Raw genomic sequence first — 15,597 nt, 5'->3', positions numbered from 1 at the left:
TGTGTGTGTGTGTATGGTACATTTTTTCACAATTTGAAATATATTGCCATAATTAAGATTTTGGAGCATACTTTTAAAATTAGAGGCAATATTTCTTGTCTCAGTTGTGTGATTTCTGGTCAACTGAAACCTTAAGTCAGATTTCTTGTCATTAGAATAAGGCTAAAACTTCCATAGGCTGCTTCATATCACAAGCTGCTCAGTAGGTGCCAAGAGATGCGCTGGAAATTCGGCTTATCTAGACGAGTGATTTGTTTGCATTAGCGGTCTCTGTTGAAGACGAACAGGTGGGAACATCTGTAGCATCAACTAGTTACCCATGTGTTTTTATAAAAGAAACTACTGATAAAAACAATTAGCTGACTTGAGCCTCATGCATATATGTGGCGCCTTCGAAAATGCGACGTGAAGGGGAGATGATCTTTGCAGTTTTCCAAAGCAGATTAGAGTTTTATTCTTCTGAGGAGGAGATTCTCTCTAAAGCCTATGATTATAAAAGGCCTAGTCCCACCTTTTAATAGGCTTTGTTTATGCCTAAAGAATGGTCCGGAGGTTACTTTTTTAAAGGTATCTAGGTTCTATACTTGAAGCTCATTTCAGATGCACATTAAACCACAGTCATGGCAGAAGCAAAGACTGAAGACTAATGGAAGGGTCAGTCTTACTTCCACAATGCATTGGATGGTCACAGCCACGTGACTATTTGGAACCTTTCCAGTGCCGCACAGAACTAAAAGATGTATGCCTCGTCAGCTGCTTCCCTTGCTTTATGAGAACGCCTTTGCAAATCGCGTTCCCGTTCATATTAATCAGATTCGTAGGAAGGAGAAAATAGTATTTGTCTCTCTCTTTGCTTTAACTCCCAGCAAAGACGAAAGCAAATTGAACTTCAGTGTGAAAGGTTGTTCTCCTGAATCCAGACATGATAACGCTCTCATTTCAATCACAATGTTTTCTTTGTGTGCCTTAAGAGAGCTGTTTTTCTAAAAGATCGAACCCAGCTCATCCCCAGTGAGTCACGAGTAAATTCAGGCGTTCGTTCTCCGATCGGGAGCTTTCATTTTCTCTCACGTTTGCATGCAACCCTGTCGCTCTACAGCAATTGATTTTTCGCGATGTGATGATGACAGTATTTGAGGATGCTTTTATCTTTGCTGTTGCCATGTCAGCGCCAGACTAGATGACTGACAAAATAATAAAAATAATCAATGAGGACAACCTGCTGCAAAGTTCTTCTTTCCCAGTTGCCAGCTGATTGTCTGTCTAGCCTAGGGAAATTGTTTGAAATACTCAAAACGTCCTTAGGATTTTATATCTATATTGTGTTGTGCTGTCTTGTGTCTCTGTGGTCTACTGTCTAGGATATAGCAGCTACGGGTAGTATATATAAGTAGGAGTCTCTGAAATGTTCTAATTAATGAAATATAAATTTTTGGAAAAGCCAAATTATGTTTCCGAGCAATTAACCTTTGTGTATAACCTGAGTACTCTGTAGTTATCACAGCCTTTACCTTTGTCTGTTCTGAGTAAGCCGGGGAGCAATCCCAGGAGAATGTCCCTGGGAGGAGATGTCCAGGTATGACTTTGACATCGCTTTCTGTTAACTTGGGAACCTTGTCTCCAGGTGGGCGTTGGGAAAAAGGCAGAAGCCGTGGCTACCGTTGTAGCTGCTGTGGACCAGGCCCGGGTGCGAGAACCTAGAGAGCCCGCACATACAGAGGAATCCTACACCCAGCAGACCACGTTAGAGTATGGTTACAAGGAACACATCTCTGCCACGAAAGTGCCCGAGCAGCCCCAGCGCCCAGCCTCCGAACCCCACATCCACGTTGTCCCCAAAGCAGTCAAGCCTGTCGTGATTCAGGCTCCTTCTGAGACTCATATCAAAACTACTGACCAAATGGGAATGCACGTATCATCACAGGTGAGTCCGCTACCGCATTTAACTGTGTGTGTGTGGGGGGGGGGTAGGGGGCAGCGACGCGTGCTGTGGGCACCTGGTGGACAGTGACGTCACCAAGTTTCATGTCATGTAGGTCAAGAAAACTACAGATGTATCAACCGAAAGATTGGTCCATGTGGATAAACGCCCCCGCACAGCAAGCCCGCACTTTACCGTTTCAAAAATTACTGTCCCTAAGACAGAACACGGATATGAGGTAAGATGTGGAACATAATAAAGATGGTTAACTCTAAAAGAACAGGTTCTTTCTTGTGGTGCTGGCATCTTAATGTAGCCAATTGGGTCCCTTTTTGGTAAGGTGCCAGTGTTCACAGTGGACTCAGATACCAGAACCCTGTCTTCTGGAAAAGGTCTTCTAGGGTGAAGTCAATAAAAGGTTGTTATCTTCCAGCCAATCCCAAGACAGGCTTCTCTGTCTCTTGTTTCAAAGATGGTTCAAACTCAGTAGCTTTGACCAATGTATGTCTTTCTTTTTCTTTTCTTTTTATTTGATTTTTGCTTTTTGAAACAGGGTTTCTTTGTGTAGCCCTGACTCTCCTGAAACTTACTTTGTAGACCGGCCTCAGGCTCGGAGATTTTCCTGCCACTGAGTTCTGATTGCTTGATAAAAGTCATGCGATACTACTGCTCGTCTTGATTAGTGCATTGCTAATCTTTTGTAAATGTTAGTAGTTTATATAATATGGTGCCTTATAAGCTATGGGACATGTCCAGTAACCTAACTGCATGGATTTTAATAAGAGTAGACAGTGGCAAGTCAAATATTCACATGATTCATACAGCAAAGTGGAGACTGTCTGTTTTCACTTGTCACATAGACTTTTGGCTATCAATCAAATGGGCAATTTCAAGATATTCTTAGAATTGTTCAATTAAAAAAATTAGTTTAAGTTTCCCTTTATAATGGTTCCCAGTGCAGCATTCGTTATTATCACATGACAGTTAAATTGGGTTGTGGATTGACACAGCCCTGGTCTAGAGTCCTGCTTCTGTTTCTTATTAGTCCTGCCACACGGGGAGACACATAACAATCCTCAATATTAATTACTAGAGTTTTTATGATAAGAAGTTGCCTTCTCTGTCCTCCAGGCATCATAAGCAAATGTAGAATGCTCATGTTTGGGAATCATCTCAAATTACTGCTGAAACCAAATAATCACACACATACCCCAGGATAGAAACAATAAGGGGCCTTTCCAAATACTGTTCCTGATGTCTACTTTTACCTTCCATGTAGACCTGTGGCTGACATCCAAGTGTGCAACCACAAAGTACTTATTAGAATTTATCGATATTCTAAATTTTATTCTGACTTTCCTGTTACAATACAGGTTTCAAATGTAGCGTTCATCAGAAGTGAGTGAAGGAAATTCCTCACTGAGCTCTAGAACAGCCATAACGTAAGGGGCACTTCATGCAACTCTTTACTGGAGCTGTTTTTGAAGTTTTCTAGCTAAATAGAAATAACCACTAGCTTTATACATTGGCTGACCTCTGCCTTTTCATTAACTATAAGAGAAATAATGAAAGTATTTGGTCACATAGAGAGTTTCTTGATCAAATATGTTAGAGCCAGCCATGGTTCATGTGTCTATGATGCCCACACACGGGGGCAGATAGAGTGAGGCCCGATACCAAGACACCAGTGCGGGGCATTTCTGATTGGCCCGTATAACCACAGCTCTGCAATGCCATCTCACTGCTCTTCCCTCCAGGCATCGATAGCTGGTACCGCTATCGCCACGTTACAAAAGGAGTTGTCCGCCACGTCTTCTACTCAAAAGATCACCAAATCGGTGAAGGCACCCACCGTGAAGCCTGGAGAGACGAGAGTGAGGGCTGAGCCCACCCCTTCGCCACAGTTCCCCTTCGCCGACATGCCGGCGCCAGATACTTACAAGAGTCAAGCTGGCATTGAGGTGAAAAAGGAAGTTGGGGTGAGCATCACTGGCAGCACGCTTCGTGAGGAACACTTCGAAGTACTGCGTGGCCGTGACGCCAAGGTGGGTCGCCGACAGGCCACGTGGGCGTTCGTCTCTCTTCCTGTGCTCACGCTCCATTTTATCAAGCATGCTATGGAAGGGAGGTGGTTTTTGCAGAAATACTTTTATTACTTGGTGCAGGCTGCTGGCTCATGAGCTTTCCCTTCACTCTGTGGCAGTTTTGTAATCTCCTTTCTCAAAACTGTAGGTAACAGAAGCAGCCCGCGTGCCTGCACCTGCTGAAATCCCTGTTACTCCGCCCACCTTAGTCTCGGTGAGTAAACACATTGGCACCTTGGCCCCTGTTTACCCGTGCTCAAACCCCTTCAACATGTGCTAGCAAAGGCCAACTTCTCATACTTTGAGGAAAGTGCCTTAGTGAGGGACAAGCTCCGGCTTTCACAGGGTACCCTGTTTGGCCAGGAAAGGGGGCTTCCACCCAGTAACCATCCTTCTGATTGTTTTTAATGATCCTGATATACATATAGCATTATAGGAACTGAGGGGATGTAACGAGCAACTGGGTCCTCTGGAGCCTTTGACTTTCCACTAGGGGAATGTACAAAAACAGTTCATAAAACCCAGAAGGTTCTCAGCACCCTGGTGGGGGGAGCATGGGAGGATAAGCTTCAGTTAGGGATCCCGTGGAAAAGCTGTGTCAACAAATGGTGTTGGCTGCTGAGCCTTACAGCTTCTCTAGAATTGAAACGTGAAGATAACAGAAACCTCCTGGCTATGTGGCATTAATGTCATTCCTCTAGAGAGATAGGGACATGCCTGGCACTGATTTCAAATTGGGAATATTCTAGTTTCCAAGTCTGTGCTAATTGTTCAGGAGTCCTCATCATAGGGCATCTGATGCCAATTAAAATGTTCAAGCCCCAACCATATATTTGACCTAATTTAGAGAGGTGATTAATGAATGTGCGCATTCCTTTTCTTCTCTTTTCAGGGCTTAAAAAATGTGACTGTCATAGAAGGTGAATCTGTCACCTTGGAGTGCCACATCTCTGGATACCCATCTCCCAAAGTGACATGGTACCGAGAAGACTACCAAATCGAGAGTTCCATTGATTTCCAGATAACCTTCCAGAGTGGAATCGCTCGTCTCATGATCCGCGAAGCCTTTGCGGAAGACAGTGGACGGTTCACATGCAGTGCCGTGAACGAGGCTGGGACTGTCAGCACGTCCTGCTATCTTGCTGTGCAAGGTTGGTGGTGGCTTTCTTCCTTGATTCTCATGTCCATCCCCATTCGTGTCCTCTCTTTCAGTAGCCACATCCTTCAGGAGCAGTTTCTGTCCTGTGTGGAAGTTACAGAATAGATTACAGGGTCCACTGACTGTGGACGGCCTCTGCGGTCATGTGTGGAGCAGACTAGAGGCTCAGGCCAATGTCACCTTTTGTCTTCTAGTGTCGGAAGAGTTTGAGAAGGAAACAACTCTGATGGAGAAATTTGCCACAGAAGAGAGACGGTAAACCATTCTTCCCCCAGTTTAGATGCTGGTTTTGCATGGTTTCTTTCCTGTAGTTACTGGTCCATGGCTACCTAGCAGCTAATAGGAATGACATTCTCTTCCCAGCTTCGTCGAGTCACGGGACGTGGTCATGACGGACACCAGCATCACGGAGGAGCAGGCAGGGCCTGGAGAGCCTGCTGCGCCTTTTTTCATAACAAAGCCGGTGGTCCAGAAACTGGTGGAAGGTGGGAGCGTCGTGTTTGAATGCCAGATCGGTGGCAACCCAAAGCCCCATGTCTACTGGAAAAAGTCTGGCGTCCCTCTCACTACTGGATACAGGTACTCTGATGGCTGATAATAGCATTTCTATGGGGTGATAGGTAGATATAAAGCTATATGGATATTTTAGAGAGTATGCATATCTCTCTATGGGGTACAGCTATGTGGATATTTTAAAGAGTATGTGGATACTTAGATACCCTAAAGAGAAATAGAACTTGCCTTCCCCTTCAACCCCTTAATGCAGATTCCCTAATAATTAAACCTTAATAGTTATGCTGAGGTGCTTTATATTCCCATGGTTTGAAGGATTAGTTTTGGTACAAGAGACTGACATAAGGCTTCTAGACAAGCACTCTACCATGTAACTATATTCCCAAGCTTTCACAGAGACTTTTTTTTTTTTGAGAAATAAAGCTTTGCAAGAAGAGGAGAGGGAAGACATATTCTACAATTCCAGCTTATTGAACTGATAGTGTTTTAAGAGAAAGTCTTACACACCCAATCCCAGAAAATATTTGAGGGAACGTTCAATAAATGCATACTATATTTAAGTTGCCTGACAATAAAAATGGAGATTATGTAATGGAGAAAGCTAGTTATGCATGAAAACCTGTGCTAATAAAGTTGTGCAGCTGAATTAAAGGGCAATGTAAACACATAGGTGTTATTTCTTATGAATTGGATCTACAATGTACCAGGGTCTAAATACTCAGGTATTTAGACTTTATAGACTTGATTCTTTTTACCTTTAAATAACTCACAAAGAGAAATAACGAACAAGGAAAAAATACCTATTGTTCAATGCCCACATCACTTGCCAGCATAAATGCTGAAGGTCAATATTTCTCTTTTGTGGCCTTGGATTCTGTTGTCTGTCTCATTGTGGCGAGTTTCCTGTGTTGCGCAGGCATGCCTGAGCTTCTGGGATCAAGCAAACCTATGTACCTCAGCCTCCCATGATCCTGAGACTATCAGTGCATGCTGCTATGCCTACCTGAGTCATCTTTGACATAAAAACTTAAAGTTTTGATCCTCCTTTATGAATCCCATGCATTTTCTCAGTTTTCAACAGATTTATCCTCACTTCTCAGTAGAACGTATACGCAGGTCTCCTGTCAATGAATTCTGTATCCTAGAGCCGTTCACAAGCAAATTTAGCTTTTTTTATTCTAAGGAGGGTTGTTTATGACTGATGTTTTCATTTCTCCCTTCCCATGAAGATACAAAGTGAGCTATAACAAACAAACTGGAGAGTGCAGGCTGGTGATTTCTATGACGTTTGCGGACGATGCTGGAGAGTACACCATCGTCATCCGTAATAAGCACGGGGAAACTTCGGCGTCTGCCTCCTTACTCGAGGAAGGTGAGGACTGTCCTGAGCTGTCCCTGCCCAGCATGCACTGAATAGAAGGAGAGAGGCTGAGTATCTGCAGGAAGACACCTTGCAGCTTCCCAGCCCTCATAGTCGCCCCATCCCTTTCAGCCTCAGCTACACAGACAATGTTTTAGACCACAAAGCCCAGGAAGCCATGCTGTGACTAAACTGTTGATCCCTGGCAGTAGTTTCTTTTTGGTGAAGGACTCTTTTTTATGTTCGCTGGAAGATGTAGGGGATTCCACCTCCACGTGCCTTACAGGTCCAGGCAGCTAGCATATCTCAACACGGCATGGTAGTGGCAAACTGGAGGATGCGCCCCTTGCTTCCAGAGAGCAGAGCCCTCCACCTCCCTTGTAGTGTGGCCTGGTAAACTTGCACCATGCTCAGTGCTGGAGCCCCCAGTATTTCATAGAAAAGCAAAAAGTCAGGATTTATCAATGTTCGTGATTTAAAGAAGAAAAATCTTGTAGCATTCATGCCGAAAACGTCGTGTTCTTGACTCGCCTTTAGTCTCTGGTATCTTTTCATAGTTGTGACAGGCCGTCCACATTCTGCCTCCCTTGATCTGCTCCAGGCCCCTTGAAGGAAGTTATCTTCTTATCCTCATTTAGCACATAAAGCACAGAAAACTCTGACAGGCAAATGGATGATTAATAGAGCAAATGAGGAAGACCTCTGGGCGAACCCCTCAGGATGGACTGCTGCTATCTCATCCTGTACTCAAGGGTGCTACTCGTTAATGAACATTTGGTTTTGAGATAGAATCTAATACATATTTAAAGAACAATTTTTCATGATTAAAAATTTGGAAAACCTGGCTTTGGTTAATTTATCCTGGATGTAGCCTGCCTGATTAGATAGTGGTATGAATGTTTTCTGATAAGAGCACCAAAAATTATCTTCTGTTCTTGTCTCTCAGCTGATTACGAGGCTCTGGTGAAGTCCCAGCAGGAAATGCTTTACCAGACACAAATGAGTACATTTATTCAAGAACCCAAAGTGGGAGAAATAGCTCCTGGATTTGCATATTCTGACTATGAAAAAGAGTATGAAAAGGAACAGGCCTTAATTAGGAAGAAAATGGCCAAAGACACTGTGATGGTCAGAACTTTTGTGGAAGACCAAGTAAGTATAACAATAACGGCTAACTAAACCAGTTCATAAACCACATTTTCCTCCCGTAATTCCCATTTTTCATATATTCATCTTCAACCATTTGTAGGTTCTCTGATCTTCATGATATATTGCACTTGAAATTTGAGAGTTGGGAATATATATGTGAAAAAATATGGCTTTAGAAATGGGGATTGCATATTCAAAAAAGGCAAATATTAACATCACCAAGTCCATAATGCCAAGCTCTCTCTATCTCTGTGTCAAACACCCACAAATAACCCATACTCTTGGAATACAATTTTATATAACATGCCATAAAGATGCCGTCTATGTAGATTAAAATTAAACCAAATATAGAAAGCTTCTAGATTCTTCTAACAGTTACAAATGTCAATAAGTCTTTAACACTGGAACTAATATGTATCCTTAGAGGACTTCTACCTGTAAGGATGTGATTAACAGTTGTCATCTTTTTACTACATAGGAATTCCATATTTCTTCCTTTGAAGAGAGGCTTATTAAAGAAATAGAATACAGAATCATAAAGACTACATTGGAAGAGCTTCTTGAGGAAGATGGCGAAGAAAGGATGGCAGTTGACATTTCAGAATCTGAAGCTATTGAGTCAGGATTTGATATAAGAATAAAAAATTATAGAATTCTTGAGGGGATGGGTGTCACTTTTCATTGCAAGATGTCTGGATACCCATTACCCAAGGTAAAATAAAAATGTGTGTGGGGTGTGCCTCCACACTGTGGTCGACATCAGGAAATTATACCATGGTTGTTTAATCCTAATTTATCCACTCATATATGATGTTCTCTGCAGATTGCATGGTACAAAGACGGCAAGCGCATCAGACAAGGGGAAAGATACCAAATGGACTTCCTACAGGATGGCAGAGCCAGTCTGCGTATTCCTGTTGTCCTCCCAGAAGATGAGGGCATCTATACCGCATTCGCCAGCAATATTAAAGGAAATGCAATTTGCTCAGGGAAGTTATATGTGGAGCCTGCTGCACCGTTCAGCGCGCCAACTTACATGCCCACACCAGAAGCAGTCAGCAGAATCAGGTAAGACGTCTACTCGGAGTTAAGTGGCATTCAAATGGTTTTAGAACACCGAACATCCCTGTAGAGAATTACTAACATATGAAAATTAAAGACTGAAATAATACAGAAGCCAACCACTGGTGATGCTGGCACTTGCTCTTTGATGAACGAAGAATCTCCATCAGTATAGCAAACTATTTTCCTATATATCTAAGGCAACAACAATGCCTGTTCATTTAATGTGTGATCTTCATGAATGATACCCTGAATTTAGAAAGCAACCCTACATTGGAGTGGGTGTTATTGCTATTTTAAAAATGGTAACACTGAGATTCCAAGAGACTTTAAAAAATCAATTTAGTTCATCCAGGCTAATAGTCACATTATAAATGCAAGCTAGTCTGAATACGTAATTAGTGTAGCATTTTGCATTGTTTGTTAGCAAATCCAATTTTTATATTTTTCTTCCTCTTAGATTAAAATAGATTTTCTATTTCTCTACATTTATTTATTTGGCTCAAACAATGAGCAGTTGCTGACATAGTTTAGTAATTTAATCATGAAAATGTAATGACTAATTTAGTTAGAGGTGAAATGGAAAGATGGTAATACGGACTGCCTAAGATTTTGAGCCTGGGAACCTGGGTGTGTTGAGTGACGTGGGTTTAACATAAGCAAAACACAACTTTAGGAATAATAATATATTCCTCTTTGAGGTTAGTGTGTCTAGGGTGAATTCTAAAACATGCAGAAGTACATTCCAAAGTAACAGCGCCAATTAAGACAGAGTTTTTTTCTGTGCTTCCTGAATGCTTCATGAAATAACGGTTTTCTTCATTTTCCAGGTCTGTCTCTCCGCGTTCAGTGAGCAGGTCACCCATACGCATGTCTCCTGCGATGTCCCCTGCACGAATGTCCCCCGCACGGATGTCACCTGCGCGGATGTCCCCTGGACGCAGACTGGAGGAAACAGATGAATCACAACTGGAGAGACTGTATAAGCCAGTCTTTGTGTTAAAACCTGCGTCTTTCAAATGCTTAGAAGGACAGACTGCCAGATTTGACTTAAAGGTTGTGGGTAGACCCATGCCAGAAACATTCTGGTTTCACAATGGTAAGCATGGTAAAGCTTCACCCATGAGTCACTGAACACAGAAACTAACTTTTATGTGTATTCCAACTATGCAAAAAAAACCCCACCTATTTTGTGTTTGCTTATTTGTAACAGGAGAGCAAATTGTCAACGATTATACACACAAAGTTGTCATTAAAGAAGACGGAACCCAGTCGCTGATTATCGTTCCCGCGTCACCCAGTGACTCTGGAGAATGGACCGTGGTTGCCCAAAACAGAGCAGGAAAATCTACAATATCTGTGACTTTGACTGTGGAAGGTAAAGCGAGAGTTTTTATTAAAACGAAAGCAAACGGTTTCTTCATTTGGGGTCACAACCAGGCACTCCCGCCCCCAGCTGCTCTAAATCGTGGCTTTTCTCTTGCAGCGGTGGAACACCAGCTCAAACCAGCATTTGTGGAAAAACTGAAAAATGTCAACATAAAGGAAGGTGCCAGGCTTGAAATGAAAGTCAGAGCTACGGGTAACCCCAACCCTGACATTGTGTGGCTGAAAAACAGTGACATTATTGTGCCTCATAAGTACCCGAGGATCAGGTCTGTTTGAAAAGATAGTCAAATTAAACTTCTTATAAAATCCAGCAGTGAAGTAAGCAGAAAGTGCCGCCATTATATTAATGGTTTTGTTTTCATGTTTTAAAACAGGATTGAAGGAACCAAAGGAGAAGCTGCCCTGAAGATCGATTCCACCATCAGCCAAGATTCTGCCTGGTATACCGCCACTGCTATTAATAAGGCAGGCCGGGACACCACAAGGTGCAAAGTCAATGTTGAGGTTGAGTTTGCCGAACCCGAACCGGAAAGAAAATTGATCATCCCACGAGGGACGTACAAAGCAAAGGAGATTGCTGCCCCTGAACTGGAGCCCCTCCATCTGAGATATGGCCAAGAGCAGTGGGAAGAGGGGGACCTCTACGACAAGGAGAAACAGCAGAAACCGTTTTTCAAGAAGAAACTCAGTTCCCTCAGGCTGAAGCGCTTTGGACCTGCCCACTTTGAATGCAGACTCACGCCGATTGGTGACCCCACAATGGTGGTCGAGTGGCTCCATGACGGAAAGCCGCTGGAGGCGGCCAACAGGCTGCGTATGATTAATGAATTCGGATACTGCAGCCTTGATTATGGAGTTGCCTATTCTCGAGACAGTGGTGTGATCACGTGCAGAGCCACTAACAAATACGGGACCGATCACACGTCTGCCACACTTATTGTCAAAGATGAGAAAGGTCTAGTGGAAGAGTCTCAGTTACCTGAGGGGAAGAAAGGCTTACAGAAAATTGAAGAGCTAGAGAGGATGGCTCACGAAGGCGCCCTCACAGGTGTGACCGCAGATCAGAAGGAAAAGCAAAAGCCAGACATCGTCTTGTTCCCAGAGCCAGTGAGAGTGCTCGAAGGCGAGACAGCCCGATTCCGCTGCCGAGTCACCGGCTACCCTCAGCCCAAGGTCAACTGGTACCTCAATGGACAGCTCATCCGCAAGAGCAAACGATTCAGAGTTCGCTATGATGGGATTCATTATCTGGATATTGTGGACTGCAAATCCTACGATACAGGTGAAGTCAGGGTCACGGCAGAAAACCCTGAAGGCATGATAGAGCATAAAGTAAAACTTGAGATCCAGCAGAGGGAGGATTTCAGATCCGTCCTCAGGCGAGCTCCTGAACCAAAGCCAGAGTTCCACATCCATGAACCAGGGAAGCTTCAGTTTGAAGTGCAAAAAGTGGACAGACCCGTCGACAGCAGCGAAACCAAAGAAGTGGTAAGACTAAAGAGGGCGGAGAGGATCACCCATGAGAAGGTGCCCGAGGAGTCCGAAGAACTGCGCAGTAAGTTTAAGCGCAGGACAGAGGAGGGGTACTACGAGGCTATCACGGCCGTGGAGCTCAAGTCTCGCAAGAAGGATGAATCTTATGAAGAACTCCTCAAGAAAACCAAAGATGAGCTGCTACACTGGACCAAAGAATTAACCGAAGAGGAGAAGAAAGCCCTCGCCGAAGAAGGCAAAATCACTATTCCAACTTTCAAACCCGAGAGGATTGAACTTAGCCCTAGCATGGAGGCACCCAAAATCTTTGAACGAATCCAAAGCCAGACAGTTGGCCAAGGATCTGACGCCCACTTTAGAGTCAGAGTTGTGGGAAAACCAGACCCAGAATGTGAGTGGTACAGAAACGGTGTGAAAATTGAGCGGTCTGACCGCATCTACTGGTACTGGCCAGAAGACAATGTGTGTGAGCTAGTCATAAGGGATGTGACTGCAGAGGACTCTGCCAGCATCATGGTAAAGGCCATCAACATAGCTGGGGAAACGTCAAGCCATGCGTTCTTACTTGTCCAAGGTAATCAGAAAATGTTTTATACAACTGTGCTCTCTCTACACCCATGAATATCCTGTGACATACTTAAATGTTTTTCTTTTGCCATTATTCAAATTGTTTGAGTTTAATTTTCTTTTTTCCCCTTGTAGCCAAGCAATTGATCACTTTCACACAAGAATTGCAAGATGTTGTTGCTAAAGAAAAGGATACCATGGCAACATTTGAATGTGAAACTTCAGAACCATTTGTCAAAGTAAAATGGTATAAAGATGGCGTTGAAATTCATGCAGGAGATAAGTATAGGATGCACTCTGACCGAAAGGTTCACTTCCTCTCCGTGCTGACCATTGACACATCCGATGCCGAAGACTACAGCTGTGTACTTGTGGAAGACGAAAATGTCAGAACAACAGCCAAACTTATTGTGGAAGGTAAAAGAAATAATGACTACATTGTTTACTGGAGTCATTCTTTATTCTGTGATAAAATTATCTAGACCATAGCTCCTTTCACAAAAATAATTTTAGAGAATTGGATGCAAATTTTGTATCAAATATCAATTTATATTGTTAATCAAAATATTGACAATTTGGATTTTTTAAAGCAGTGTTGTTTTGTGGCCTCACTTTAAAATGTCTTAATTGAAATATATCTCCCTGCTTCCAAAAAATTCAAAAATTAAAATAGCTGATTTGTGGTAAACCTTTCTCGACTCACTAGCAGGAAGATACAAAAGACAATTCTTGAAAGTAGGAGAGGAAGATAATAGATATAGAAGGCAGCATCTCTATCCATACTCTAGCTTCATAACTCACCAAAGACATTAATTCACCTTCATCTTATTTTTCAGGTGCAGTTGTTGAGTTCCTGAAAGAACTTCAAGACATAGAAGTCCCAGAGTCATCCTCAGGAGAGCTAGAGTGTATTATTTCCCCAGAAAACATAGAAGGCAAATGGTATCACAATGATGTGGAGCTAAAGTCCAATGGCAAATACTCCATCACATCCCGCCGTGGGCGCCAGAACCTCACAGTCAAGGATGTAACCAAAGAGGACCAGGGCGAGTACAGCTTCGTGGTTGATGGGAAGAAGACAACCTGTCAACTGAAGATGAAACGTGAGTCTTCCATCCCTGACACTATAGTGTGCAGCAGTAGGGTCAAGGGTGAAACCATGACACTCATTTCTCCCCATCTTTCACAGCCCGGCCTATTGCGATTCTCCAAGGACTTAGTGATCAAAAGGTCTGCGAGGGCGACATTGTTCAGCTTGAAGTCAAAGTCTCCCTAGAAAATGTGGAAGGCGTCTGGATGAAAGATGGCCAAGAAGTCCAGCAAGGTGACAGGGTTCACATTGTAATAGACAAACAGTCCCACATGCTGCTTATTGAAGACATGACCAAAGAGGATGCTGGGAACTACTCCTTCACTCTCCCTGCCCTCGGACTGTCTACCAGTGGGCATGTCTCTGTCTACAGTGAGTCTTATGTGGTTTTATGTTAATTCTTCTCCTTTAAAAAAATTGATGCCAGGGATCAAACTTGTGGTGTTTCACACACAAAGCAGGTCTCTATGATGAGCTATAACCCCAGATCTAGTTTTGTGTTCCCGTTGACATTGAGCTGAGGAACTCGAATGTGCAGATGTTTTAAACAAAACTCACATTCCTACAATTTCTTGGTCTTCCTTTGCAGGTGTGGATGTGATAACGCCTCTGAAAGATGTCAGTGTGATAGAAGGTACCAAGGCTGTGCTGGAATGCAAGGTCTCAGTCCCTGATGTGACTTCTGTTAAATGGTACCTCAATGATGAGCAAATCAAGCCTGATGACCGCGTACAATCCATTGTCAAAGGCACCAAACAAAGACTTGTGATTAACCGAACTCACGCTTCTGATGAAGGACCTTACAAGCTGATGGTCGGCAGAGTGGAAACTAGCTGTAACCTCTCTGTAGAGAGTAAGGACTGTTCCATGTAATGAGCCACTGCTTTAAGCATTTTACATTCTCGCTGTAAAAATAACTGCCCAATATTTTCCTTTTCTCTAGAAATTAAAATCATCAGAGGTCTCCGTGACCTGACATGCACAGAAACTCAAAATGTGGTCTTGGAGGTTGAGCTGTCCCATTCAGGAATTGATGTCTTATGGAATTTTAAGGGCAAAGAAATTAGGCCCAGTTCTAAATATAAAATTGAAGCTCACGGGAAAATATACAAACTGACAGTCCTGAATATGATGAAGGATGATGAAGGAGAATATGCATTTTTTGCCGGAGAAAACACAACGTCTGGAAAACTTACCGTGGCAGGTTTGTGTATTGATCATTCCGTCTAAGATCTTCTGGGGAGCCACTATTGTAATATAAAGATGCTGTTTCCCATTGGTTTTCAAATGCTCATCTGCTTCTCACCGCCACGCCTCTTCTCAGGGCTGATCTCAAGGCTGTTCATGCCCTCACTTTTGCTATCCCAGCCTAAATTGTGCGCATTCACCCAGCCCTCCCTCAGATGCCATCTGTACATCTGTACGTCACTCTCAGGTGCCAGTTCCTCCACTTATTTCTCCAGTCCTGGACCCCCTTGTCTTCAACTTTCATGACCCTTGTTATACACGTAGCTTATTCCCTGTTTCCTTTCCCAACACCAAAGCGTATGGCCCTTGAGCAGAGAACTGATTTCTTCTTTCTCTTCTCTGTGTACTCCTCAGGATACACAATGAATAAATGTTTGCTAAACCAAGCTTTGTTTTAACTTTGCTTCACGGTTCATTTTTTCAGCATTCTTTATCCTCCAAACATATTCCTCTTACTTCATTTTTGTGGACCCAATGACTATTTTCCATTATAAATATAACTTAATTCCTTTGTGTGTTTCATGGTGGGAGGGGTAAGCATAGCCTTTCCCATTCAGCAGA

The 15,597-nt window shown here is 43.1% G+C and overlaps 1 protein-coding gene across 2 annotated transcripts in view; it reads left to right on the top strand.

Moving 5' to 3' along the window:
• Ttn (titin) overlaps positions 1 to 15,597 on the top strand; it is a 271,400-nt gene that overhangs the window by 19,195 nt on the left and 236,608 nt on the right. For both annotated transcript variants that reach the window (XM_041639884.1, XM_041639883.1), the window contains exons 14-33: positions 1,625 to 1,924; positions 2,037 to 2,159; positions 3,679 to 3,966; positions 4,154 to 4,219; positions 4,898 to 5,156; positions 5,359 to 5,419; positions 5,528 to 5,743; positions 6,907 to 7,049; positions 7,984 to 8,189; positions 8,665 to 8,898; positions 9,010 to 9,254; positions 10,079 to 10,347; positions 10,462 to 10,626; positions 10,735 to 10,903; positions 11,012 to 12,705; positions 12,834 to 13,115; positions 13,535 to 13,801; positions 13,888 to 14,160; positions 14,378 to 14,641; positions 14,732 to 14,992. In XM_041639884.1, the coding sequence (XP_041495818.1) occupies positions 1,625 to 1,924; positions 2,037 to 2,159; positions 3,679 to 3,966; positions 4,154 to 4,219; positions 4,898 to 5,156; positions 5,359 to 5,419; positions 5,528 to 5,743; positions 6,907 to 7,049; positions 7,984 to 8,189; positions 8,665 to 8,898; positions 9,010 to 9,254; positions 10,079 to 10,347; positions 10,462 to 10,626; positions 10,735 to 10,903; positions 11,012 to 12,705; positions 12,834 to 13,115; positions 13,535 to 13,801; positions 13,888 to 14,160; positions 14,378 to 14,641; positions 14,732 to 14,992 (5,785 nt within the window). The remainder of the gene's footprint in view (positions 1 to 1,624; positions 1,925 to 2,036; positions 2,160 to 3,678; positions 3,967 to 4,153; positions 4,220 to 4,897; positions 5,157 to 5,358; positions 5,420 to 5,527; positions 5,744 to 6,906; positions 7,050 to 7,983; positions 8,190 to 8,664; positions 8,899 to 9,009; positions 9,255 to 10,078; positions 10,348 to 10,461; positions 10,627 to 10,734; positions 10,904 to 11,011; positions 12,706 to 12,833; positions 13,116 to 13,534; positions 13,802 to 13,887; positions 14,161 to 14,377; positions 14,642 to 14,731; positions 14,993 to 15,597) is intronic.

This window comes from Microtus oregoni, unplaced genomic scaffold, assembly GCF_018167655.1.
Source record: "Microtus oregoni isolate MIOR12 unplaced genomic scaffold, Mior012 000060F_ref0000265, whole genome shotgun sequence".
NCBI lineage: Eukaryota > Metazoa > Chordata > Mammalia > Rodentia > Cricetidae > Microtus > Microtus oregoni.
This window is presented reverse-complemented; position numbering and strand designations above follow the sequence as displayed.